The sequence below is a fragment of the Pristiophorus japonicus genome, chromosome 22 (assembly GCF_044704955.1).
Source record: "Pristiophorus japonicus isolate sPriJap1 chromosome 22, sPriJap1.hap1, whole genome shotgun sequence".
NCBI lineage: Eukaryota > Metazoa > Chordata > Chondrichthyes > Pristiophoridae > Pristiophorus > Pristiophorus japonicus.
The window spans coordinates 63,085,145-63,111,096 of record NC_091998.1 but is presented as its reverse complement, the minus strand read 5'-3'; the positions used below and the strand labels follow the sequence as shown (position 1 = coordinate 63,111,096).

Below are 25,952 nucleotides of genomic sequence, written 5' to 3'. Positions count from 1 at the left end.
CCCCGGCTCCGGACCCACCCAACACCGGGAACACTCCCCCCGCACCCAACCCGCCCCGTCCCGTCAGAATCCTTCCCAAATGCCGAACACCCCCGGATGTCGAGCCCCCAGCCCCGGCCACCCCGGAGCCACGCCCCCGCGACGCCAACCACACCACACCCGCCAACCGCCATCTGCGCAGTCAACCCGTCCACCCCACTCCGAACACTCCCCGTACCGAGGCACAGAGCCCCCAGGCCCGCCCCTCCAACACACTTCGCCCCCCCCCAGACCTCCGCTGCAATGTGGCCCCTCCTGTCCCCCGCCCTGGGTTTCCCCGCTCCCCCCCCACCTCCACTAACTGATTGGCAACACTCGCTGTCCACATCCAAACGTGAAGAATGGCCACTTGTGTGACACACCGGATGACTGGAAGTGCCCGTGGAATTTTACCCCAGCAAGAATCAGTGCCTTTTGGCGCAGGGCCGGCAAGGAAAATTTGCCGCGGGATAAATAGTTACTGAAAACTAACTTGGTTGATTCTTCACTTTCACAAATAAAGACTTGCATTTCTATAGCGCCTTTCACGAGCTCAGGATGTTCCAAAGCGCTTTTACTTTCAAAGTGTAGTCACTGTTGTAATGCAGGAAACGCGGCAGCCAATTTGCGCACAGCAAGCTCCCACAAACATCATTGTGATAATGAGTAGATAATGTGTGCTGGTGATGTTGGTGGAGGGATAAATATTGGCCCCGGACACAAAGTTGGACTGTAACCCATCTGGGATAGCGGGCGAATGCAACGTTCTGATCGGTTTACAATTTTAAGTGATGGTGAGCCCTATCCAATAATTGACTAAACTTCCAAGAATTGGCACTTCCCATGACGCACATGCTGCACACTTCAACCTAATCTCCGCTGATGCAAGAGTCTATCTTTTATATAAGCATTGATGTAATTGATAAACAGCAGAACAGCTTGTGTTCAAAGTTTCCCCAGGGAGTGATCATTGAAACAGCAGCAGATCTGAATGTTGTGAAGCGAATGAGAAGGTTTGTGAAAGGAGCTGACAGCAGATGAGACGGCCCGGGAATCGCAATCATTTCGCTCTCCCCCTCCACGCAGCTTTGAACTGGCTGACACGGGTCATCTCCTCTCGCTGATCTCCCGAATAATACCAAGAAAAAAATGTTCTGGCCTGTGACTGGGAAACGTGGAATTGCCTGGCTGAGTTTGTCCTTGTCATTTGAACGCCAGGCCTAATAAATCTGTCTCATCTCGGGAAATAAAGGCCACTTACAGCACAAAACCATTTGTATAGACCTGATTTATTAATTTCAAGAAACATTCCTTTGCATCAGGCCCTTCTCAAGGTTACAACTCAAGGTAAATTCTCCCAATGGGATATTGTTGACTTCTTAGACTCCACCACGTGGCCCTTTTTTTGTGTCTGTTATTGTGAGAAACACATTTGTGTAGCAGCTTGTCACATTGTCAGACATGAAAGATGTGCAGGCAGTGAATTACTTTTGGAGTGCTGGAGCCGGTGCACATTAAAGGAGGCATCCCCTATCTTTACAGTCTTATTGGAACACGTCTTCCTATGGAGGCTGCCAGCGCACTCACTCAGGTGTGGGAGACACTCAGTGGTAGGTGGCTGAAGTTTTCGTACCGTTTCCTCTTGAATTGTGAAAAGCGTCCAGCAGTACAGTTCTAGGCTTGGAAGTTCCTCCTGGACTTGGGCTGTGTGTGTGGAGAGAGCATTTTGAGCTGAATAACACTCAGGTGAAGTACTGGAGGGGACAGAACTGTCACTGGAGTGGTGGGGGTTACGCTTGCCAACTCTGGTGGGAGGCATTCCTGGAGGTGTGATCACGTGACGTTCTGACCACGTGACACCTGATTACAAGCCCCATTCATCCCGCCTCCCCAGCCCCCATTCTCCGTCTCTCAGTGTCAGCAGTGGCTCGCACCCTCGTCTCTGAGTTCAGAAAGTTGTGGGTTCAAGTCCCACTCCAGGGACTAGAGCATATAAAACAGAGAATAATAGATCTCTGGAACAAGCTGCCGTTTCATGTGGTGGATGCTGAATTCCTTCAAGGACAAGCTGGATGTGTTTCTGGCTGTGGCGAAGATTAAACTCTTACACAAGGTCGGTACTGTAGGGAATTTAATGTCCAGAGTGATATCCTGGAATGGTTTTGATCACCTAGATGGGTCAGAGAGGAATTTCCCAGATTTTTTCCCCCCAAGTTGGCCTGGGTTGCTAATCTGTTTTTTTTGGCCTCTCCTGGAAGATCACATGGTTTCAGGTGGAGTGTCTATGTTGTGATACACAAGGTATCGCAATTGTGTGGGACAGGCTCGATGGGCCAGAGGGTCTTTACCTGTCCGTCATTGTTCTTATGTTCATAGGCTGACACTCCCAGTGCAGTGCTGAGGGAGTGCCGCACTGTCAGAGGTGCTGTCTTTCGGATGAAACATTAAACCGAGGCCCCGTCTGCTCTCTCAGGTGGATGTAAAAGATCCCATCGCACTATTTTGAAGAAGAGCAGGGGAGTTATCCCCGGTGTCCTGGGGCCAATATTTATCCCTCAATCAATATAAACAAAAAAACAGATTATCTGGTCATTATTACATTGCCGTTTGCAGGAGCTTGCTGTGCGCAAATTGGCTGCCGTGTTTCCCACATTACAACAGTGACCACACTTTAAAAGTACTTCATTGGCTGTAAAGTGTTTTGAGACGTCTGGTGGTCGTGAAAGGCGCTATATAAATGCAAGTCTTTCTCTTCCCTCCCCAGCCCCCATTCCCCAGGTGTGATGGGTGAACAGGACTTGGTGCGGGTTAGTATTCGGGCAGTAGAGTTTGGGGTGAGCTGATCTTACAGAGGGTGGAAGATGGGAGGCCAGCCAGGAGCACATGGGAATAGTCAAGTCTGGAGGTAACAAAGGCAGGGGTGCGGGCTTCACTCACCGTGACACTCACAGGAGCTGCAGTGACACATTTTGAGTCACCCCCATTTTATAAATTTGCCAGATAAACAAGTTTTGTGAAACAATTTGCTGTGAAGAATGTTTAAACTCTCTGGTGTACAGTGGGGGGGGGGGGGGGGAGTGGGGAGAGAGCCTGCCAAGAATTATTGCAATCCTACAATGATGAGCAGGAAATGGTGCCATCTGTAAATGTGTTCTTTTTGGGGTTGGGTAATGATTTAATCAGAGATGAGATTCTATAAATTATATAAATAGCAATTTACAGGTGGGGTGAGTGGAGGCAGAGAGTCCCTGATCTGGACTGAGGAGGGAATGTCCCAGTTGGAAAATTGCAGCTTATCGCCAATTTATCAGAGAACTTGGACAGCCCTGAGGCTGCAGTCTGGAGCGGGAAGGAGACACGTTTACTGCTTGTCGAGTTGGACTTTTCTCAGGCGCTTGGCTAAGTTCCCAGTCCCCGCTCAGCTGATTGATGGACGCCGATGTAAAAGGGGCTGTGCTTGAATTCTGACCCGCCCCTGGATCTGACACTCCACCTTCTGCATCCCCCTTCAATCTCAGGGCTTTGCTCCTTTGCTGCCTCCTGCCCCCGTTACTCTCGAGCACCTCTGCCCCACTCCCCCTGTCTCTCACACACCAGCCCAGCTGCTCAGCCCTCACAGCCGCGATGGCTCTGGCCGAGCTCGCCCTGCTCTTCCTGGCTCTGCACCGCCCGGCTCTGGGGCTCGACTACGGAGACAGTCTCTACGAGTACTTCCCCGACCAAGAGGACCCGGCAGATGTTGACTATAAAGACCCCTGCAAAGCCGGTGAGTTGCAAGCTGCGGAGGAGACGGCGCCGATGGGCTGGGATCTCTCGGGGGGGAGGTTAAAAAGCGAGCCTGCCAGCGGAGACTGTGTAGCGAGTTTGGGTCAGCAGGAAGGAAGGGAGAGAGAGAGAGAGAGAGAGAGAGGAGGGAGGGAGAGAGAGAGAGAGAGAGGGGGGGGGGGAGGGAAGGAGAGAGGGGAGAGAGAGAGAGCGGGGAGGAGGAAGACTGAGAGAGAGAGACAGAGTGAGAGAGAGGGGAGGAGGGAGACAGAGAGAAGAGAGGGGAGGAGGGAGACAGAGAGGGAGAGAGAAGAGAGTGAGGGGGGGGGAAGAGAGGGGGGTGGAGGCGCGATTGCAAACCTTCAAAAGTTCTTCAAAAGTTTGGGGAAGTTTTACAGCAAGGAGACTATGGGGGCTTCTAAATGTGATGTGTGCAGGATAAAAATGTGTAAACTTCTCATTTACTGCACCCAATCCCCTCCCCAAATGTGAGAGGAATCAGGAATCAGCAGTGTGAAATATTGCAATGTTTAGCTGCAGCAAGCTGGGTGGGGAGCGGGGCAGATGTTGCGAGGAGGGTTCCCGGACTCCGGGAAAGCGCTCAGTCCACACCGCACGGGCACTCTCTGTCCCACTGCACACAACGGTTCCAACGTTTTGGGACTGCCAGCGAACGCCTGGCGTTAGCACGCCTCCGCCTGAAGAAGGGAGCGGGAAATCTGAATGGGAGAAAGAACGGGGTGAAAGGAAAGATCGGGGAGGGAGTATAGAGGCAGAGGTGGGAAATAAGGAGAGAATGGGAAGGGATAGGGAAAAGAGAGAATGGGGACAGATAGGGAATAGAGAGAGAGAGAGAGAGAATGTGGAGAGATAGGGAATAGAGAGAGGGAGAGATAGGGAACAGAGAGAGAATGGGGAGAGATAGGGAATAGAGAGAGAGAGAGAATGGGGACAGATAGGGAATAGAGAGAGGAGATATGGAACAGAGAGAGAATGGGGACAGATAGGGAAGAGAGAGAGAGAGAGAGAGAGAATGGGGACAGATAGGGAATAGAGAGAGAGAGAGAATGGGGAGAGATAGGGAATAGAGAGAGAGAGAGAGAGAATGTAGAGAGATAGGGAATAGAGAGAGAGAGAAAATGGGGAGAGATAGGGAATAGAGAGAGGGAATGGGGACAGATAGGGAATATAGAGAGAGAATGGGGACAGATAGGGAATAGAGAGAGAGAGAGAGAGAGAATGGGGATAGATAGGGAATAGAGAGAGGAGATAGGGAACAGAGAGAGAATGGGGAGAGATAGGGAATAGAGAGAGGAGATAGGGAACAGAGAGAGAATGGGGAGAGATAGGGAATAGAGAATGAGGAGAGATAGGGGATAGAGAGAGATAGAATGAGGCGAGGTGGAGATAGGAGGACAGGAGAGAGGGTATAGAAAATGACAAAAAGGGAATAAGTAGAAAGACAAGGCGATAGACCAGGTAAATAGATAGGAATGGAGATAAGGCGATCGAGACAGTGCAAAATGGGGAATGGGAGTGAAAACCAGAGAGCTGGAGTAACAGTGTTCTAGGTAGCGGGAATGTTGTCGAGTCATCTTGTGTTCTGATCTAACTCTGTGTGCTGGGAGACAGCACACAGTCAGGTATATGTCTGTGTGATCCCTTTGCCTTAGCAAGTGTCTTACTTGCATCGTGCTGGCCTTTACCTATTACTTAGGAGTAAAACCCACAACACAGCGAATGATTTCTGTTCTTTCACTGTTTTAAGATGTAAAGAAAGGTTTAGTGATGTTGTTGTGACCCACAGCTGTCTACCTGCAGAATGATGGTGATTACTTTTAGTGTACTAATAGCTGGCAATGGGCAGTAATTCTTGAGGTTTGTAAACCATATTCATGATTTCCAGAGCTATCAAATACATTCACTTTGATTAAAACCTTGAAAATCGCTGCTAACAGCTTGCTATCCCAGTATTAACTCTCTGTAAGGTTCTAGCCCCATGTCTCGATCTCTTTCTTAGGTGTCAGACATGGCTCAGTGGGTAGTGCTCACGCCTCCGAGTCAGAATGTTATGGGGTTAGAGTCCCACTCCAGAAACATCAGCACAGTCCAGTGCAGTGCTGAGGGAGTGCTGCACTGTCGGAGGTGCCGTCTTTCAGATGAGACGTTAATCCGAGGCCCCGTCTGCTCCATCAGGTGGATGTAAAAGATCCCGGGGCACTAGTTTGAAGAAGGGCAAGGGAGTTCTCCCCGGTGTCCTGGCCAATATTAATCTCTCAACCAAAATCACTAAAACGGATGATCTGATCATTATCACAATGCTGTTTGTGGGAGCTTGCTGTGCGCACATTGGCTACCGCGTTTCCTACATTACAACCGTAACTACAGTCCTAAAGTACTTCATTGGCTGTAAGGCGTTGGGGGAACGTCCTCAGGTCGTGAAAGGCGCTATATAAATGCAAGTCTTTCTGCTCCCTCCATGCTGTGTAGCGTTGCATGGCTGATATATTGAATGGTGGACTTGGTCTTCAGTCATTTCAGACTGAAACAGCTGACATGGCCGTGAGTCGAGCCGCAATTAGTCGTAAGAATATAAGAACATAAGAAATAGGAGTATGAGTAAGCCATTTGGCCCCTCGAGCCTGTTCCACCATTCAATAAGATCATAGCTGATCGGATCATGGACTCAGCTCCACTTCCCTGCCTGCTCCCCATAACCCTTTACTCCCTTATCGCTCAAAAATCTGTCTATCTCCGCTTTAAATATATTCAATGACCCAGCCTCCACAGCTCTCTGGGGCAGAGAATTCCATAGATTTACAACCCGCTGAGAGAAAACATTTCTCCTCATCTCAGTTTTAAATGGGCGGCCCCTTATTCTGAGACTATGTCCCCTAGTTTTAGTTTCCGCTATGAGTGGAAATATCCTCTCTGCATCCACCTTGTCGAGCCCCCTCATTGAAACTTATAAGATAATCAGGTCACCTCTCATTCTTCTGAACTCCAATGTGTATAGGCCCAACCTACTCAACCTATCGCCATAAGTCAACCCCCTCATCTCCGGAATCAACCTGGTGAACCTTCTCTGAACAGCCTGCAATGCAAGTATATCCTTCCTTAAATATGGAGACCAAAACTGTACGCAGTACTCCAGGTGTGGCCTCACCAATACCCTGTACAGTTGTAGCAGGACTTCTCTGCTTTTATACTCTATTCCCCCTTGCAATATAGGACAGCATTCCATTTGCCTTCCTGATTATTTGCTGTACCTGCATTACTAACATCCTCTCTGCATCTACCCTGTCCAGCCCTCTCAGAATCCTATATGTTTCAATGTCATTATTTCTCTCACTGTATTTACCCCCTGCCTTTCCTTGCCCCCTCCCTAATCCATGCTCGGTTTTTCTCACACATCATGGAGCCTGTGCATCTGGTGTCAGGCAATCCCTGGCAATCCCAATGTTTAGAAACCTTTTCTGAGGTGCATATAGATAACCCTGGGCTGTACCAGATCCTCCAATCAGCATAGGTACCTTTCATCATCATCAAAGGCAGCCCCTCGGAGTCGAGGATAACTTGCTTCCGCTCTAAAAGTAAGTTCTGGGGTGACTGAGGAGTCCAATGCGGGACCTACCATCCCTGTCACAGGTGGGACAGACAGTGGTTGAAGGAAAGGGTGGGTGGGGAGTCTGGGTTGACGCACGCTGTTTACGCTTGTTCTCGGCGATGGGACTCGAGGTGCTCAGTGCCCTCCCGGATGCTTTTCCTCCACTTTGGGCGGTCTTGGGCCAGGGATTCCCAGGGGTCGGTGGGGATGTTACACTTGTCAAGGAGACTTTGGGGGCGTCCTAGAAGCTTTTTCTCAGCCCACCCGAGGCTCGCTTGCTGTGCCGAAGCTCCGCGTAGAGCGTTTGCTTTGGGACTCTCGTGTCGGGCATGAGGGCGATGTGGCCCTGCCCAGCGGAGCTGGTCGAGTGTGGTCAGTGCTTCGATGCGGGGGAATGTTGGCCTGAGCGAGAACACTGACGTTGGTGTGTCTGCCCTGCCAATGGATTTGCAGGATCTTGCGGAGACAGCGCTGGTGGTACCTGTCCAATGCTATCAGACAGCCAAGAGAGTGTGACTGGAACTACAGGCAGCTATCAGACAGCCAAGAGAGTGTGACTGGAACAGACATATCAGCGGGAATTCCTGCTCTCACCTGAATTCCTGTCTTTTGGATGAGGCGTAAAACCGAGGCCCCGTCTGCTCTCTCAGGTGGACATAAAAAACCCACGGCACTATTTCGAAGAAGAGCAGGGGAGTTCTCTCTGGTGTCTCTCCCAATATTTAACCCCCAATCGTCAAACATCACTAAAACAGATTAGCTGGTCATGATCTCATTGCTGTTTGTGGGAGCTTGCTGTGCGTAAATTGGCTGCGGTGTTTCCTACATTACAACAGTGACTGCACTCCAAAACTACTTCATTGGCTGTAAAGCGCTTTGGGACGTCCGGTGGTCGTGAACGGCGGAGTATGAATGCAAGTCTTTACTTCATTTCCTTTTTCCAATTCCCCCTTACAATTCCTAATATTATAAGCTTGAGTCACCTCATTCCCATCCTGTGCGTGCATTATATCTGATCTGCCCAATCTGTTCCCTCATCTGAGCTTGTTGTCATTCTTGGGGGCCATGGTAAACAGCGTCTGAACGATTATCTTGACACACTTAAGGAGCTTGAATACCTCAGTAACATCCTCTCTAAATATTTTCTTCCATACTGTAAACACACTTCTCTTTTTCTTTTCTCCACGTCACTTGGCAGTCTGAAGCCAGGTCTTGAATTAGTAGCTGTTGGTTTAGCTGCTCCCTTTCCAGTGCAAAGATGTTGTTCCTGTATTCGTGTGACCAGAACTGTGCACGGTGCGCCAGATAGGGAGGAACCCATACCTTGCATAGGCTCCTGTTCCATGTACTGTACAACACAAAATACTATTGACCTTAACCGAAAATGCTGGAAAATCTTCACATATTTAAAGAACTAGGGGGGGGGGGGGGGGAGATGAGAATTTTTTTGTTTAATGCAACGAGTCGTTGTAACCTGGAACGCGCTGCCTGAAAGGGCGGTGGGAGCAGATTCAGTAACAACTTTCAAACAGGGAATTGGATATATACTTGGAGGGGAAATATTTGCAGGGGCAAGCGATTAATTGGATCGCTCATTCAAAAAATCGGCACAGGCACAGTGGGCCAAATGGCCACTTCTTGTGCTGTATCATTCTATGATTCTACGGAACGCTCAGCAAGTTGGGCTCAGTGTTTTGTTTTTTGTCCCATTGGGCCAGCTGTGGCTCAGTGGGTAGAACATTCGCCCCTGAGTCAGCAGGTAGTGGGCTCAGGGACTTGAACGCAAAAATCTAGGCTGATGCTCCCGTGCAGTGCTGAGGGAGTGCCGCACTGTCGGAGGTGCCGTCTTTCAGGTGAGACGTTAAACCGAGGCCCCGCCTGCTCTCTCAGGTGGAGGTAAAAGATCCCACGGCACTATTTCGAAGAAGAGCAGGGGAGTTATCCCCGGTGTCCTGGCCAATATTTATCCCTCAATCAACATGACAAAAGAAACCCAGATTATCCGGTCAGTATCATATTGCTGTGTGTGGGAGCTTGCTGTGCGCAAATTGACTGCCGCGTTTCCCACATTACAACAGAGACTACACTCCAAAAGTACTTCATTGGCTGTGAAGCGCTTTGTGACGTCCGGTGGTCGTGAAAGGCGCTTTACAAATGCAAGTCTTTTCTATTTACCGTGTTGACTATCTGGCCTTCTGACAGGATCCATGCGGTTCAACTGCCGGCCACAATCTGAGCCATGCCACGGAGCTGACTATTTACCGCGATGGTAAACAATACAGGATCTCCCACGTCACAGCTCCTCAGTAAAATTACAGAGGAATGGTGCCTTCTCATGCTTTTTTTTTACTCCATTTTGGGTTATTTTTGGGACTTTACAATTGAAGAGAATTGCGGTATCGCAGATAGCTGCAAATGAAAGGTTGGGCAGAACATGTGACGAGGAAGGTTTGTTTGGTGCAATTATGGTGAATAACATTTCACAGGGAAAGCAGGCAAGTGTAGAGAAAGAAAAGAAAGACTTGCATTTATATAGCGCCTTTCACGACCACCGGACGTCTCAAAGCGCTTTGCAGCCAATTAAGTACTTTTGGAGTGTAGTCACTGTTGTAATGTGGGAAACGCGGCAGCCAACTTGCGCACAGCAAGCTCCCACAAATAGCAATGTGATAATGGCCAGATAATCTGCTTTTTTTTGTTATGGCGATTGAGGGATAAATATTGGCCAGGACACCGGGTATAACTACCCTGCTCTTCTTAAAAATAGTGCTATGGGATCTTTTACGTCCACCTGGAGAGAGCAGACGGGGCCTCGGTTTAACATCTCACCCAAAAGTCAGCACCTCCAACAGTGTGGCACTCCCTCAGCACTGCACTGGGAGTGTCAGTCTAGATTTATGTGCTCAAGTCTCTGGAGTGGGACTTGAACCCACAACCTTCTGACTCAGAGGCAAGGGTGCTGCCCCCTGAGCCACAGCTGACACAAGTTGCACTGACGGAGTGTAAGTAAGAGCCAATTTGTTCTTTGTGCAGGGAGCCTGTTGGTGGAAGTTTGCCAATGAAAGTTCTCCGCTACGTAAAGGGGGTTAGTTTACAATCCCAATGTGGATTTGTCTGGAAGACCCTTTAATCTGTGCACTGGGTAGGGAGGTGAGTCTTTTCTGATGTTGCAGAGGGAGTTGCCAGGCGTTTTACATGTGAAGACCCTGATGACTTTTTGCTATATTTTATTTTCTTGGCTCTGGAGGTAATAACTTGAAGGAAAAAAGTCCATGTGTTGCAGTTGGAGTGTGAGTGGGAATGGCTGAATCGTCCATCTTCTGTGAGCATGCGCACGTGAGGATGGGTATGAAGAGAAGCAAGGATGTTTCTTCATTTCACTGAATAAAACCATTTCTCAAAAGTGCCCAAGATTTGTTACAGTAGGGCATGGGTTTGACAGGAGATGGTGTAGTCAGGAAAGCGAAAATCAGCTGTTCGTTCCTCTCAAATCCATCTGTCGAGAATATTTATTTATTCAGTGCTGTGACTGGGATTTCAGAGCGTGCGAAAGCTGCATGCTGCGGGAACTCGAACTGTGATCAACACCGAGCAGGGCAATTCTTTATGTTGTGTCTGTTATGTCATGAATAAAGAGTCAGCCTAGATACTGCAAGCTCAAAGTAAGTGTGACCGTAGCCCTTTATTACAGATCTCGGAGTGATCTCCAGCCTGTGAGGTCTCCTTATATACAGGTGCTCCCAAGGGATTGTGGGATCCCTTGGGACTCCAGGGGATAAGCCCTCTGGTGGTTGGATATGGTATTTACAGGTTTACATACATAACAACACTGCCCCCCCCCCCCCAAAAGTCAATAGTGTAACTATTTACAATGTGAGTCAATCTCGGGCCTTCCTTTCCCTGGTTGATCGTCTTGCTGCAAATGCTGGTTTTGGTGAGTCGTTTGTTGGGCCCTTGCTGGGCTGCTGTGCAGCTGGGCTTGCTGGGCTGCTTTGGGGTGGTGAGTCCTGCTGGGCTTCTGCGGGTGATGGGTTCTGCTTTGTGGTCAACCGCTGTTGGAGGGTCGAGAAAGGTGGAGTCGATTGTGGGTTGTTTTGGGTAGTCCGTAAATCTGAGTTTGGTTTGGTCCAAGTGTTTCCTGCAGGTGAATCCATTTGAGAGTTTGACCACAAACACCCTACTCCCCTCTTTGGCCAAAAAGGTGCGAGGAAGTCACTTGGGACCTTGTCCATAGTTCAATACAAATACAGGATCATTTATCTCAATTTTGCGAGACACATTTGCGCGATCATGATATGTATTCTGTTGAAGCCACCTGCTCTCTACCTGTTCGTGTAGATCAGGGTGGACTAACGAGAGCCTTGTCTTAAGTGCCCTTTTCATGAGCAGTTCAGTGGGAGGGACCCCAGTGAGCGAGTGGGGTCTTGTACGGTAACTAAGCAGGACTCGGGATAAGCGAGTCTGCAGTGAGCCTTCAGTTACCCTTTTCAAGCTCTGCTTGATTGTTTGAACTGCTCGTTCTGCCTGACCATTGGACGCTGGTTTAAACGGGGCAGATGTGACATGTTTGATCCCATTGCGGGTGATGAACTCCTTGAACTTGGCACTGGTAAAGCACGGCTCATTGTCACTTACAAGGACATCAGGCAGGCTGTGCGTGGCAAACATGGCCCGCAGGCTTTCAATCGTGGCAGCGGACATGCTTGCCGACATTATCACACATTCAATCCATTTGGAGTACGTATCTACAGCCACTAAGAACATTTTTCCCAAGAATGGGCCTGCATAGTCGACATGGACCCTAGACCACGGTTTGGAGGGCTAGGACCATAAACTTAGTGGCGCCTCCCTGGGTGCATTACTTAACTGTGAACATGTATTACATTTGTGCACGTAGGACTCTAAGTCTGCATCGATACCGGGCCACCACACGTGAGATCTGGCTATCGCTTTCATCATTACGATGCCTGGGTGGGTGCTGTGGAGATCGCTGATGAAAGTGACCCCACCCTTTTTTGGACCACTACCCAATTACCCCATAGGAGGCAGTCTGCCTGGATAGACATTTCATTTTTGCACCACTGGTACGGCTTTATTTCCTCCTGCACACTTTGCCAACTCCCATGGAGCACACAGTTTTTTTTACTAAGGACAGTAAGGGGTCCTGGCTCGTCCAGGTTCTAATCTGTCGGGCGGTAACAGGTGATTGCTCACTCTCGAATGCTTCCATTACCATGACTAAATCTGCGTGCTGTGCCATCTCCACCCCGGTGGTGGGCAATGGCAGCCTACTGAGAGCATCGGCACAGTTTTCTGTGCCTGGCCTGTGGCGGATGGCATAATTGTATGCGGACAACGTGAGCGCCCATCTCGCCTTTTGGCTAAGATCATGCGTAACTGACCTGACAGGGGAGTAGCCACCATGACCTCCGGGTGGTTCTCCCTGGATCAGGAAGGTATATGCTTGCTTTTTTGGAAACAGGAGGTGGGTGGGGTGGCTTGACCCATCCACCTCCATGGCACGAACCTGGTATTGCAGTACTTCCAGGAACGGTGCAGTGGCTCTAGGCCTTTTGGCTAAGAGCATTGGCGCAGAGTGATCCTTGAATGGGTCCAAGGTGACCTCTGGCGTTTGTGATTTGACAAAGAATTGGAACGATTGGCTACGAATTAAAAAAAAAAAAAACGTGAGCGCCCATCTCTGGATACGGGCAGATGCATTCGTATTTATCCCCTTGCTTTCAGAAAAGAGGGATATAAGCGGCTTGTGGTCGGTTTCCAATTCAAATTGAGCCCGAACAGATATTGATGCATTTTCTTTACCCCGTAAACACACGCTAATGCTTCTTTTTCGATCATACTGTAGGCTCTCTCGGCCTTAGACAGACTTCTGGATGCATAAGCAACCGGTTGCAATTTCCCAAATTCATTAGCTTGTTGCAATACGCGCCCGACCCCGTACAATGACTCATCACATGCTAGTACCAAACGTTTAACACAACACAGCAATTTGTTTGAACATAACAGCTTCCTAGCTTTCTCAAAGGCATTTTCTTGGCTTTTACCCCATACCCATTCAATTCCCTTACGCAGTAAAGAGTGCAGGGGTTCTAACAATGTGCTAAGACCCGGTAAGAAGTTACCAAAATAGTTCAGGAGTCCAAGAAGCGACCGCAACTCCGTCACATTCTGTGGTCTCGGTGCGTTCTTCATTGCCTCTGTCTTCGAATCGGTGGGCCTGATGCCATCCGCCGCGATTCTTCTCCCCAGGAACACCACTTCAGGCGTCAGTAAAATGCACTTTGAGCGTTTTAGCCTGAGCCCCACACGATTAAGCCGACTAAGAACCTCCTCCAGGTTCTGCAGGTGCTCGACGGTGTCCCGACCTGTAACCAAGATGTCATTCTGGAAGATAACAGTGCGTGGGACCGACTTCAACAAGCTTTCCATATTCCTCCGGAATATCGCCGCGGCCGATCGAATCCCAAACGGGCATCTGTTGTAAATGAAGAGAGCTTTGTGCGTGTTGATGCAGGTGAGGCCTTTCGATGATTCATCAAGTTCCTGCGTCATGTAGGCCGAGGTCAATCCAGCTTCGTGAACGTTTTCCCTTCCGCCAGCGTTGCAAATAGGTCGTCTGCCTTTGGTAGCGGGTATTGATCCTGCAGTGGGAAACGATTGATAGTTACTTTATAATCACCACAGATTCTGACGGTGCTGTCTCCCTTAAGGACTGGAACAATCGGACTGGTCCACTCATTGAATTCAATTGGCGAAATGATGCCTTCTTGTTGCAGCTGTCCAGTTCAATCTCCACCCTCTCTCATGTAAGGTACCGCTCTCACCTTGTGATAGATGGGTCACGCCCCCGGAATCAAATGGATCTACACTTTTGCTCCTTGGAACTTCCTGATGCCTGATTCGAACAGCGAGGGGAACTTGTTTAGGACCTGGGCACATGAGGTGTCGTCGACGGATGAAAACGCTCGAACGTCGTCCCAATTCCAGCATATCTTTCCCAGTCAGCTCCTGTCGAACAGCGTGGGGCCATCGCCACCCAGAGTGGTAACTCGTGCACCGCTCCATCAGACCTTTACAGCAGCACTGCCGATTACGGGAATCCGTTCCTTTGTGTACGTTCTCAGTTTAGTACAAATGGGAGTCAGGACTGGCCTTGAGACCTTGCTGCACCACAATTTATCGAAAGTCTTTTTGCTCATTATGGACTGGCTTGTGCCTGTGTCCATCTCCATGGACACCGGGGGTTCATTTAATTCAACCTTCAGCATTATCGGGGGACACTTTGTGGTAAATGTGTGCACCCCATATACCTCTGCCTCCTTGATCTGAGGCTCTGGATCATCGTGATCCACAATGGATCTGTTCTCCTCTGCAACATGTTGGTTTGCATGATTAGCAGGGTTTGCAGCTCGCCTGCACACTCATTAGGGATGTCCCATTGTTCCACAGCCCTTGCAAACGTATCCTTTGAAGCAGCATGAATGAAACGATGATCACCCCTGCAGTGCCAACAAGGTGTTAAAGGCCTTGTATTCACCACCCTTGATGGTGGACTCTGAGTCATCTGCGGACGTGCAGCTACAGGCGTATAAGTCCTGCCCTGTACATTTCGATTCGAAAACAATGTTACTTTGTTCACAGCACTTGCAGCAGTTGTTATGTCTTGAATAAAGAGTCAGCTTAGATACTGCAAGCTCAAAGTAAGGTGTGACCGTAGTCCTTTGATACAGATCTGAGTGCCTCTCCAGCCTGTGAGGCCTCCTTATAATACAGGTGCTCCCAAGGGATTGTGGGATCCCTTGGGACTCTTGGGGATAAGCCCTCTGGTGGTTGGACATGGTATTTACAGGTTTACATACATAACAGTGTCCTTCCAAACTTGGGCTGTGTGTGGAGAGCGTGTTTTGAGCTGGATAACACTGGGGTGAATTTCTGGTGGGCATGGGGCTGTCACTGGCGTGGGAGCAGTTTGAGAGGACGAATGAAGAGTTGTAATCCCAGTGATTTTCCCCTACACACGCACTGAATAACCTGCACACCACCCTTGTCTGCCTGTCATCATCATCATAGGCGGTCCCTCGCATCGAGGATGACTTGCTTCCACGCCAAAAAGGGCTGAGTTCACAGGTGTTTCAATGAAGGACCTGATATTCCAGATCCTGAACTACATCTGAAGGGTGGAAGATGCCTGTGCGGGAATTTTTTTAACGCGTGGTGGCCGTTGCACACCAGCCACCACACGGGCTTGACAGAGCGAGGTCTTGGTCCAGTGGCAAGGGTTAACCAGGACGACTGGAGACCACACGGGTTTGACAGAGCTAGGTCTTGGTCCAGTGGCAAGGATTACCCAAGACGACTGGAGACCAGCTCTGCCTGTAGCTCAGCACTAAATCCCCAGGGGTGTAGGCTGCAAGCCCCAGGGTGCTAAGCGATACTGGGAACCAAACCTGGAACGTACCAACACTCGTCGTGAGGGAGTCGCGGAATCAAAGGCGCGTGATAGCGGTCTTCAAGAAAGATGACAAAACAAACCCATGAAAGTGTCAGAACAACAGAATCGATCATGAGGAATGAAGTTGCGGAGATCCTCATAAATAAATAAATAACCAAGCCGATCTTGCGTGACTGATGGCCTTGGCATTTTCTTTAGGAACTGGCATCCCAAGTGAACAGCAGAAAACAACAAGAAGGCTGAGGGGTGATCCAATCCAAGTCCTTAAAATTATCAAAAGCTTTTGATAGACTGGATGCAGAGAGAATGTTTCTACTTGTGGGGAAGAGCATAACTAGGGGCCATCAATATAAGATAGTCACCGAGATATCCAATAGGGAATTCGGAAGAAATGTCTTTGCCCAGAGAGCGGTGAGAATGTGGAACTTGCTGCCACAGGGAGGGGTTGAGGCGAATAGTATCGATGCATTTAAGGGGAGACTGGACAAACATATGGGGGGGAAGGGAATAGAGGGGTATGCTGATAGATTTAGATGAGGAAAGACGGGAGGAGGCTTGAGTGGGGCATAAACGGTGGCATGGACTGGTTGGGCCGAATGGCCTGTTTCTGTGTTGTATATCCGATGTAAACCTCAGAGAATAGCCGTTGACAGTAGTAGCACAAGGAGCATGGCACATCTCCCTCTCCTCTGTTTCTGAGCCAAATCCAGGGCTGAGTCTTGGGATGATTGGGAGTTTCTAATGAGTTTCAGATCAGGGAGAAGGCTGTAAAGCTAAGCTGGGAGTTCTTGCTTCAAGGATGAGCCTCTAGTTTTGTTTATATTTTTCACGAGCGCACTCAAGTGATTCACACTGAACTAGTTTCACTCTGTAATTGCAGTCTTGCTGTGGACTAGTAAAACCCATGAGATATATGTTAAAGCATATGGTAACATAGTGGTTATGTTACTGGACTAGTAATCCAAGGATGTGAGTTTAAATCCTGCAATGGCAACTGGGGGAATTTAAATTCAATTAAATCACCTGGCAGTAAAAAGCTAGTACCATTGGTGACCATGAAACTACTAAAAACAACACAACAGGTTCACTGATGTCATTCAGGGAAGGCAATCTGCCATCTTTATCCTTACTCGGTCTGGCCTGTATATGACTCCAGACCCCACAGCAATGTGGTTGCCTCTGCAATGGTCAGGCAGGCCACACAGTTGAACCAAACCAAACCACTACGACAAAGTCAGCAATGTGGGAGCACCTTCACCACATGGACTGCAACGGTTCAAGAAGGTGGCTCACCACCACCTTCTCAAGGGCTGGGCAATCAATTCCGGTCTTGCCAGCAACGCCCATGAACGAATAAATTTAAAAAAAAAATACCTTAGCTTATTGGTATCTTCCCATTGTGCATTTCATAATCTTCCACAGCCCCATACGATGGCCCAACCTGCTTCTAAATGAAATAAATATATTTCTAAGTGAATTTTGTGGTCATTGAGGGTAAAGTGCTATTCCTCTCTCCACTCCTTCAGTAATTTATATCCCAGGAACAGCAGACCCCTGTACCCACTGTACCATTTCTAGTTCTAAAACCGCCTGTCTGAAGGCCTCTGAGTCAGCTGATCATTTTGGGTCTAAATTAGGGCTAAACTGAAAATCCCCTCATTTTCCCCCAAGGAAAACAATACTGACGCTATTCCAAACTCACTTCATGTTAGACTTTCGCCCCAACAACAAAAACAACAACTTGTATTTATATAGCGCCTTTTAATGTAGTAAAATGTCCCAAGGTGCTTCACAGGAGTGTTTTAGAACATAACATAAAAAATAGGAGGAGGAGTCGGCCATTTGGCCCCTCGAGCTTGCTCCATTTTAAGACAAAACCAATAAAATTGACACCAAGCCACAGGAGAAGAAATGAGAGCAGATGACCAGAAGCTTGGTCAAAGAGGTCGGTTTTAAGGAGCGTCTTAAAGGAGGAAAGAGAGGTAGAGAGGCGGAGAGGTTTAGGGAGGGAGTTCCAGAGCTTAGGGCCCAGGCAGCTGAAGGTACGGACACCGATGGTGGAGCGATTATAATCAGGGATGCTCAAAAGGGCAGAATTTGAGGGGTGCAGACATCTCAGAAGGGGGGGGGGGGGATTACAGAGATAGGGAGGAGCGAGGGCCATGGAGGGATTTGTGAACAAGGATGAGAATTTTGAAATCGAGGCGTAGCCTAACCGGGAGCCAATGTAGGTCGGACTGCTTTGAACTCGGGTCCCAGAGATGAATGACCCCAGTGACACCCAGTCTCCACACAGTTATGCTCAGTAAGATATAGATACACTGCAGCAGATGGACTATTTAAATCCCTTTTAACTTTTATAAAACTGTACAAAGTTTTAGAGTGAGACTCAAATAGCTGGTTGCATTCTAATCCGGTAAGGCTGCTGATTGCCTTTAGCCCCTGGTCCCTGACTATAATAACCGTGTATTCTCTTCTATTGACATGTGTTGGTAAGACTATTGCCCTATGTATCTGGCATGCTGATAAAAATCATAAGAACATAAGAAATAGGAGCAGGAGTAGGCCATTTGGCCCCTTGAGCCTGCTCCGCCATTCAATAAGATCATGGCTGATCTGATCTTGGGCTCAGCTCCACTTCCTCGCCCGCTCCCCATAACCCTTCACTCGCTTATCGTTCAAAAATCTGTCTATCTCCACCTTAAATACATTCAATGACCCAGCCTCCACAGCTCTCTGGGGCAGAGAATTCCACAGATTTACGACCCTCTGAGAGAAGTAATTCCTCCTCATCTCAGTTCTAAATGGGCAACCCCTTATTCTGAGATTGTGCCCCCTAGTTCTAGATTCCCCCACGAGGGGAAACATCCTCTCTGCATCTACCTTGTCGAGCCCCCTCAGTATCTTATATGTTTCAATATCACCTCTCATTCTTCTAAACTCCAATGAGTACAGGCCCAACCTGATGGTTGGTGCTGAGTGCTGTGTGTTGTTTACACTTCCTGCCTTGCTGTTACAATGTTAAGAAGCTTATAGATATGTCAGCGAAGAGGATTCCAGTTCACCAGTTGGGGAATCCAATTGTCTGAGAAGCAGGTTTGGTAAATATTGACTGCACCTGATTTCAATGGGTTCAGTACACTGTGTTTACTCTATTGGAGCAGTTAATGATTGCCAGCTTTGCAGAGAACTTGGGCCTTTGGGGATAAAATGAGGAAATCAGCCACAAATGTGCACACTTAGGAGAAAAACACATTATTTACTCTCGTTTCAACTGAAGAAGTGTTCGATGTTTTCATGCTTTTCAGACCGAGGGGCCGCTTTCGAAGGTTCAGTCGTCTTCGTGATGACATTAGCTGGCAAGTTCTTGGTGAACTAGCTCATACAGGGTGACCACATACAGGACTTCACCAGCTACTTCCTTTATTTTTTATGAACCCCACTGTAATGTATTTGCTTCATGGGTTTGTTGCTTAAGAATTCATAGCAACACATTGCTATTAAGAACTAGTTGGTTTATTAACAAAGGTTTAACAATCACACTACACATTACCAGTTCATTCACTAGGCTCACAACCACCTGCCTCATCGTGGATGACCTAGACCCAACTGGCTGGGGTTTTATTGAGTCTTGTGAACGTCACGTGACTAGCTAACCCACTCCCAACTCAACAGCTCTACAAGTGTTTTAAGTAGAACATTAAATCAAGTTCCCCCTTTTGGCGAGAGCATTGGAATCCACAAATTACCAAATAAAACTTTAACGGAAACGTAGATCAAATTAAAATTTGGTTGCCGGAGGTGATGATGCACTCCAGTCCCTCCGACACCCACCTCTTGCGGAAGGCCGTGAGCGTACCGGTGGACACCGCGTGCTCCATCTCCAGGGACACCCTGGCTCGGATGTAGCCGCGGAAGAGAGGCAGGCAGTCGGGCTGAACAACCCCCTCGACCGCCCGCTGCCTGGACCGGCTGATGGCCCCCTTGGCTGTGCCCAGGAGCAGTCCTACGAGGAGGCCTTCCGACCTGCCCGCTCCCCTCCGCACAGGGTGCCCAAAGATCAGGAGTGTGGGACTGAAGTGCAACCAGAATTTGAGGGGCAGCCCCTTCAAATAATGGAAGAGAGGCTGCAACCTGACACACTCCATGAAAACGTGGAATCCGGCTCCTCCAGACTGCAGAAATTGCAGGCGGCCTGGGAGCCCGTGAACCGACTTAAAAAACTTATTGCACGGGACTTCTCCATGCAACACCCTCCAGGCCAAGTCCCCGATAAATAGAGGGAGGACTCCCGCGTAGAGAGCACTCCATTGGGGACCCCCTCTGCCTCCGGATGGCAAGATGGTGCGCCATGGCGTGTCCGGACGGCAGACGAGGATGGCAAGGTAGAGAGTGTGCAGGAGCAGCCCCTACAGGAAACCTCTCTGCGCAGAACTGAAAGGCACGGAGGGGGCTTCCCCGAGGAGGCTCAAGTTGTGAGGCACCGGCTCCCGAGGGAGGTTCCGGGGCTTGGCGCCGATGAGGAATTCCGTCGCAACAACCTGTGAGCGTACTCGCAGGTCTATACATTAATCCAGAAACAGCAAAACCTGATTCGCCTTGTATAGGTGTGCAGTCAGCTCCCGTCTTTGGTGTCAATGACTAATCCACCATCTCTCCCACTTCTCACCTGCTCCTCTTCACAAGCTCAGTGTCTTCCTGCTTTTTCCACTCTCTGCTGCAACTGTTTTTTGTCAATAATTTTCACCAAATGTTTTTAAATTTAGAAGCTCAGATAGTTGCCAAAAAGCCTTTTTTGTTTTTTAAAATCAGGGCTGTTTAACGCACAGCAGAAAATTTGGGAGCCCACTCGCACACGGAGGTTAGAAAGAAAGATTCATTTATACAACGGATTAATTTATACACCTCTCAAAGCACTTCACACACAGTTAATTCTGGAGTGCAGTTTGATAATTGTGTTCCTTTGATTCAGAATTATATTTTAAAATGACAGTTGAGGCCCATTTATTTCCGCACTTCATGGTATCTGTGTCTGCCATTATCCCAATTTGCGCCAATGCCGGTTAAGAACAGAAAAAATAGGAACAGGAGAAGGCCCCTCGAGCCTGCTCCGCCATTCAATAAGATCATGGCTGATCATCGGCCTCAACTCCACTTTCCCGCCCGGTCTCCATATCCCTCGCTTCCCCTGGTTACCTGATGTCATTTCGCTGCGGAGATACAGTTTGGATCTTTGCTGCGCTCGCCATTCTAGCTTGTGTCTGCGTTGGGTTGCAACTTTTGGTTGTGGATTTGAATTGGGATAATTGTGCCTTTCAGCTACTAGATGGCAACTGTTGGCCAGGCAAGTTCAGATCGAGAAAGAAAGACTTGCATATATATAGTGCCTTTCACGGCTACCGGACGTCCCAAAGCGCTTTATAGCCAATTAATTGGAGTGTAGTCACTGTTGTAATATAGGAAACGCAGCCACCAATTTGTGCAAAGCAAGCTCCAACAAACAGCTTTGTTATACTGACCAGATAATCTGTTTTTTAGTGATGTTGACTGAGGGATAAATATTGGCCAAGACACCAGGGATAACTCCCCTGCACTTCTTCCAATAGTGCCATGGAATCTTTTACGTCCACCTGAGAGAGCAGACGGGGCCTCGGTTTAACATCTCATCCAAAAGACGGCACCTCCGACAGTGCAGCGCTCCCTCAGCACTGCACTGGGCGTATCAGCCTCGATTCTTGTGCTCAAGTTCCTGGAGTGAGACTTGAACCCACAACCTTCTGACTCGGAGGCGAGAGAGAGCGCTGCCCACTGAGCCACTGGCTGACGCAACAAGTGATGTGAGGAGGATGCAAGATTATTCACTGGGAGAGAAGATTCATCTCTGTTGCAGCAGTTAATTGAGGTTCTGTTGTAATTGAAACAGAAAACGGGGCAGTGCAGTGGGTGGGACACTGGCTGCTCACCTCTGGGACCAGTGTTTTAATGCAGCTCAGATTGATGCATGAAAGTCTCAGTTGCTTGCTGGGTGCTAAGAGCCCCGTGTCAAAGGGTAATGCAAGTCTGTTGCTTACAGTTGATCTGTCTGACTGGCTCATAGGGTTCCCCAAAGCACAGAAACACTGGAGTGCCTAGTGCTGCATTGAGCTCCTCATCTGCTGCTCTACTCACAGCCTAATTCCTGTCCACAGTTCAGGGGCAGCAAATTATGGGTCCCGGCAGTGACACAATTGTAATGCATGCACCTGTGAGTATGCTCACGGGTTTGAAGAGCTGTTGACAGCCCGACTACCTGCCTCTCTTCCGTGGCTACGTTTGCGCCAGAGGTGGGCACCGGAGGGACTAGAGTGCATCATCACCCCGCCGGGAACAGAATTTTAATTTTATTGGCAAAGTTCCCAGTTAATTTCTAAATTTATGGGTTCTAGTGCCCTTGCCAAAAGGAGGCGCTTGATTTAAAGTTTAGTTTAAAATAGTTGTAGAGCTGTTGAGTTGGGAGTGGCTTAGCCGGTCGCGTGACGTTCACAAGACTCAATAAAACCCCAGCCAGTTGGGTTCGGGGGATCCACGATGAGGCAGGTGGTTGTGAGCCTGAACTGGTAATGTGTAGTATGATTGTTAAACCTTTGTTAATAAACCAACTAGTTCTTAATAGCAATGTGTTGCTATGAATTCTTAAGCAAAGAACCCATGAAGCAAATACATTACAGGTTGAACCTCGCTTACCGGAACCCTCGGGACCTGGCTTGTTCTGGATAAGGGATGTTTCTGGACGAGGGGAGGTCACGTTAAATTGGATGGTGCAGGTACTGAGCAAGGGGATATCGGGGCTGGCTGGCTTGGGGCTGGGAGTGCGGGAGAGAGATAGGGGGAGGGGGGGGCGGTGGATCGCGGGGTCAGGCCAGCGATTGCAGGAGTCGGTGCGAGGAAGGACTTCAATTTGTTCATGTCGGAGTTCTGCGCATGCGCCACCCGGTGGCCGGGAATGGTTCTGGACGAGGGGTGGTTCCGGATAAGGGAGTTCTGGATAATGGCGGTTCAACCTGAACAACAATGTACAGGACCACAAGGCACAATGATTGGACAGAGATGGAAAATGGACTTGCGCTTTTAAAGGTTCCGATTTTTGGTGCCATGTTTACATCTTGGAGGGTTTTCTTTTGGACAGCCGAGGAAACCCGCCCAGAATCTCTGGTTCCAAATGTAGCTTGCGATGTAACACCTTTAGTTACAGTCACTACGCAGCACAGTGGACTGCCTTGCAACAGGCAGTTCCTATTACTTGAATTTCTTCACCTTCACGTGACTTGAGTTGTGACAAAATTGGGTGTTATTTTTTTTGTTGCCTACAACAAGTGTTGAAGGCAGAGCAGGGAGTAACGGCCACCATTTGAGTGGAGTATGATTAAGAATTCATAGTATCACATTGCTATTAAGAACTAGTTAGTTTATTAGCAAAGGTGACATTTGTTGATTCTGTGCACTTTACTCTCTAATTGCCAGTGGGACGGTGGCTGGATTGACAGGTTGCAGTTGAGATTCGGGTCGTCGGAATGTTTGACTTGAACTAGGTGTTGGCACACTGGGACAGTCAGCAGGCTTAATGACAGCAAACGGCCGAGACTTGTCCTGGTGAAGGAACAGTTGAATTGAGAACTGCACAGGAATGAAAAGGTCTTTTGCATTTGCTCTATTAAAAATAAAAGCTTGACAACTTCAAGTTTGAACCGGCACTAAACATAGTTTTGAGACTTGCACCAACGGCGACTGTCACGCTTCTTTGGGGGAAGCATCACTCCAGGTAAAGAGAAAAGCTGACAGCAGGAATGGTCGGGAAGCTAATGAGCGGTTCTGAAACAAGCAACAAAATAGTGTCAGATTACTCTGTGCATGAAACAGGGTGTTCAAACAGGTTAGATTGTTCTATGCGTTAATAGGCCAGAACTTGCAGTCCAAATATTGACAAGGCTAATAACGCGCTCTGTTACTTGTGGGTAAATAGTGCAGCAACTTCAGGTGAGAGGCAGACGCGAGGTTAAACATGAATATTCAAAACTTGTTGTCCGCGTTGTGCCGCTCCATCGTTAGCTTTGCGAAAATGTTATCGCCTCCCCTTAGCCTCCCCTCTTTGTTTAGGGACTTGAGGTATTTGCCCATTAAACTCGCATGGAAAGTTAAGTCTTGCCATTATAAGCGTAAGTACCCTTTTAACGAAGTGACTGACTGACAATCAATCTCTCTGGCACTGAAAACTAACTATTCCAAGTGCACAGGTTTTGAATTTTCCGGGGGATTTTAAAAATGTCAAATTTAAAGAAAACATTCTTACTTTTCCCTTCTGCCTCTTTTTACTCTCTCTCTTCATCCAATCCTTCTTTATTTCTGTACCTGATTTGACATTGAATTCACCACCTTTAGTTCACCCTTCTCAGTCCTTCTGCTGCCCATTTCCCAATCCTTAAGTCTCATTGATTAAGGAGAGACCCTGTGGGATGCCCTGTTCACTCGGGTCCCAGAAGCCCCATTGTCCTCGCTGTGCTGTGATCAGCTCACACTTCCAGCAGTGCTGTGGGCAAAAATGTTTTGAGCGGGAAGGAGGTCCTGCTACAGCAAATTCTGGACCAGTATATCTGTCAATTCATACTGCAAGTTCTTCCATTTCATTCCTTCCCCTCCCTCCTTCCCTCCCTCCATTCCTCCATTTCTCCCTCCCTCCCTCCCTTTCCTTCCTTCCTCCTTTTATTTCAGTTAAGGCCAAGACTTCTCACACTCTCCGGGGAGCTCATTACCTTACGCCCTCCCTGGTTAGGTTCCTTTAGCAAACCTGAGCCTGGAATTAATGAGCAGTCGGTCTGTGAACAGGACTGCGTTGACATAGTGACAGGTTTTTCTGCACCTTTCTAGCTGTTAAGCCCGATTCTCTCTCACCTGCTGCCGCCCCAGTTTAAGTATATAAGTCGGTGTGTCAGACAAATGGAGAGTGTATCCATCAATTCCTAGCAGTGTGAATGAGGGTTAAGGCGAGCACGTTTGCAGTTTGATGGATGTGGTGAATGGTCAGAGTGCTGTTTGCTTTGACGTGTGCTCGATTTTCATTTAAATCACCTTCTGTCGCTTCAAACCTGCCCACTCTTGATTTCGGACCTTTTTAAGTTAAAAGCTCTGAGCTCCCAAGAGTGGAGCAGAGTTTTGGCAGAATTTGTTTCCCAAGTTTGCTGAGGGTATTGAGTAATTTTGGAGATTTAAAAGGTGAATCACGCAGATAAATCTAACATACGGAGACCAGGGAAAACCACAGGGCAGACTTACATTAAGGTGATATGGACAGAGGAACAGCTCTGGTCTCCCATGAATCATAGAATCATAGAACGGTTACAGCACAGAAGGAGGCCATTCGGCCCGTCGAGCCTGTGCCGCTCTCTGCAAGAGCCCCTCAGCCAGTCCCACTCCCCCCTCCTTTCCCCGTAACCCTTCAATTTTTTTCCTTCAGGTACTTATCCAATTCCCTTTTGAAAGCCACAATTGAGACTGCCTCCACCACCCTCTCAGGCAGCGCATTCCAGATCCTAACCACTCGCTGCGTAAAAAAGTTTTTCCTCATGTCGCCTTTGGTTCTTCTCCCAATCGCCTTAAATCTGTGTCCTCTGGTTCTCGACCCTTCCACCAATGGGAACAGTTTCTCTCTATCTACTCTGTTTAACCCCCTCATGAATTTGAACACCTCTACCAAATCACCTCTTCACCTTCTCTACTCTGAGGTGAACAACCCCAGCTTCTCCAGTCTATCCACGTAACTGCTGTCCCTCATCCCTGGAATCATTCTCGTAAATCTTCTCTGCACCCTCTCCAAGGCCTTCACATCCTTGGACACAGTACTTCAGTTGAGGTCGGACCAGCGTTTTATAAAGGTTCACTATAACTTCCTTCCTCCATACCTCTATTCAAGAAGCCCAGGATCCCACATGTTTTCTTTCACCACTGGGACTGGGCGTGTGTTCAGACACTCCTGAAATAGGCACTCTACACCGAGCTACCTCACGGCAAGTGAGCCCCAGGAGAGCAAATGCTTCAAAGACAGCCTCAAAGCCTCCT

General features: G+C 48.5%; 1 protein-coding gene and 1 pseudogene across 2 annotated transcripts in view; both read left to right on the top strand.

Annotated features, from left to right (window-relative positions):
* The first annotated feature begins 3,389 nt into the window (after positions 1 to 3,389).
* The window catches only part of LOC139235100 (bone morphogenetic protein 1-like), a 248,390-nt gene continuing 225,827 nt past the window's right edge, over positions 3,390 to 25,952 (top strand). For both annotated transcript variants that reach the window (XM_070866262.1, XM_070866261.1), the window contains exon 1: positions 3,390 to 3,784. In XM_070866262.1, coding sequence (XP_070722363.1) covers positions 3,643 to 3,784 — 142 coding nt within the window. In that variant the 5' untranslated portion in view covers positions 3,390 to 3,642. The remainder of the gene's footprint in view (positions 3,785 to 25,952) is intronic.
* Positions 12,753 to 12,954, top strand: LOC139235210 (U2 spliceosomal RNA; annotated as a pseudogene).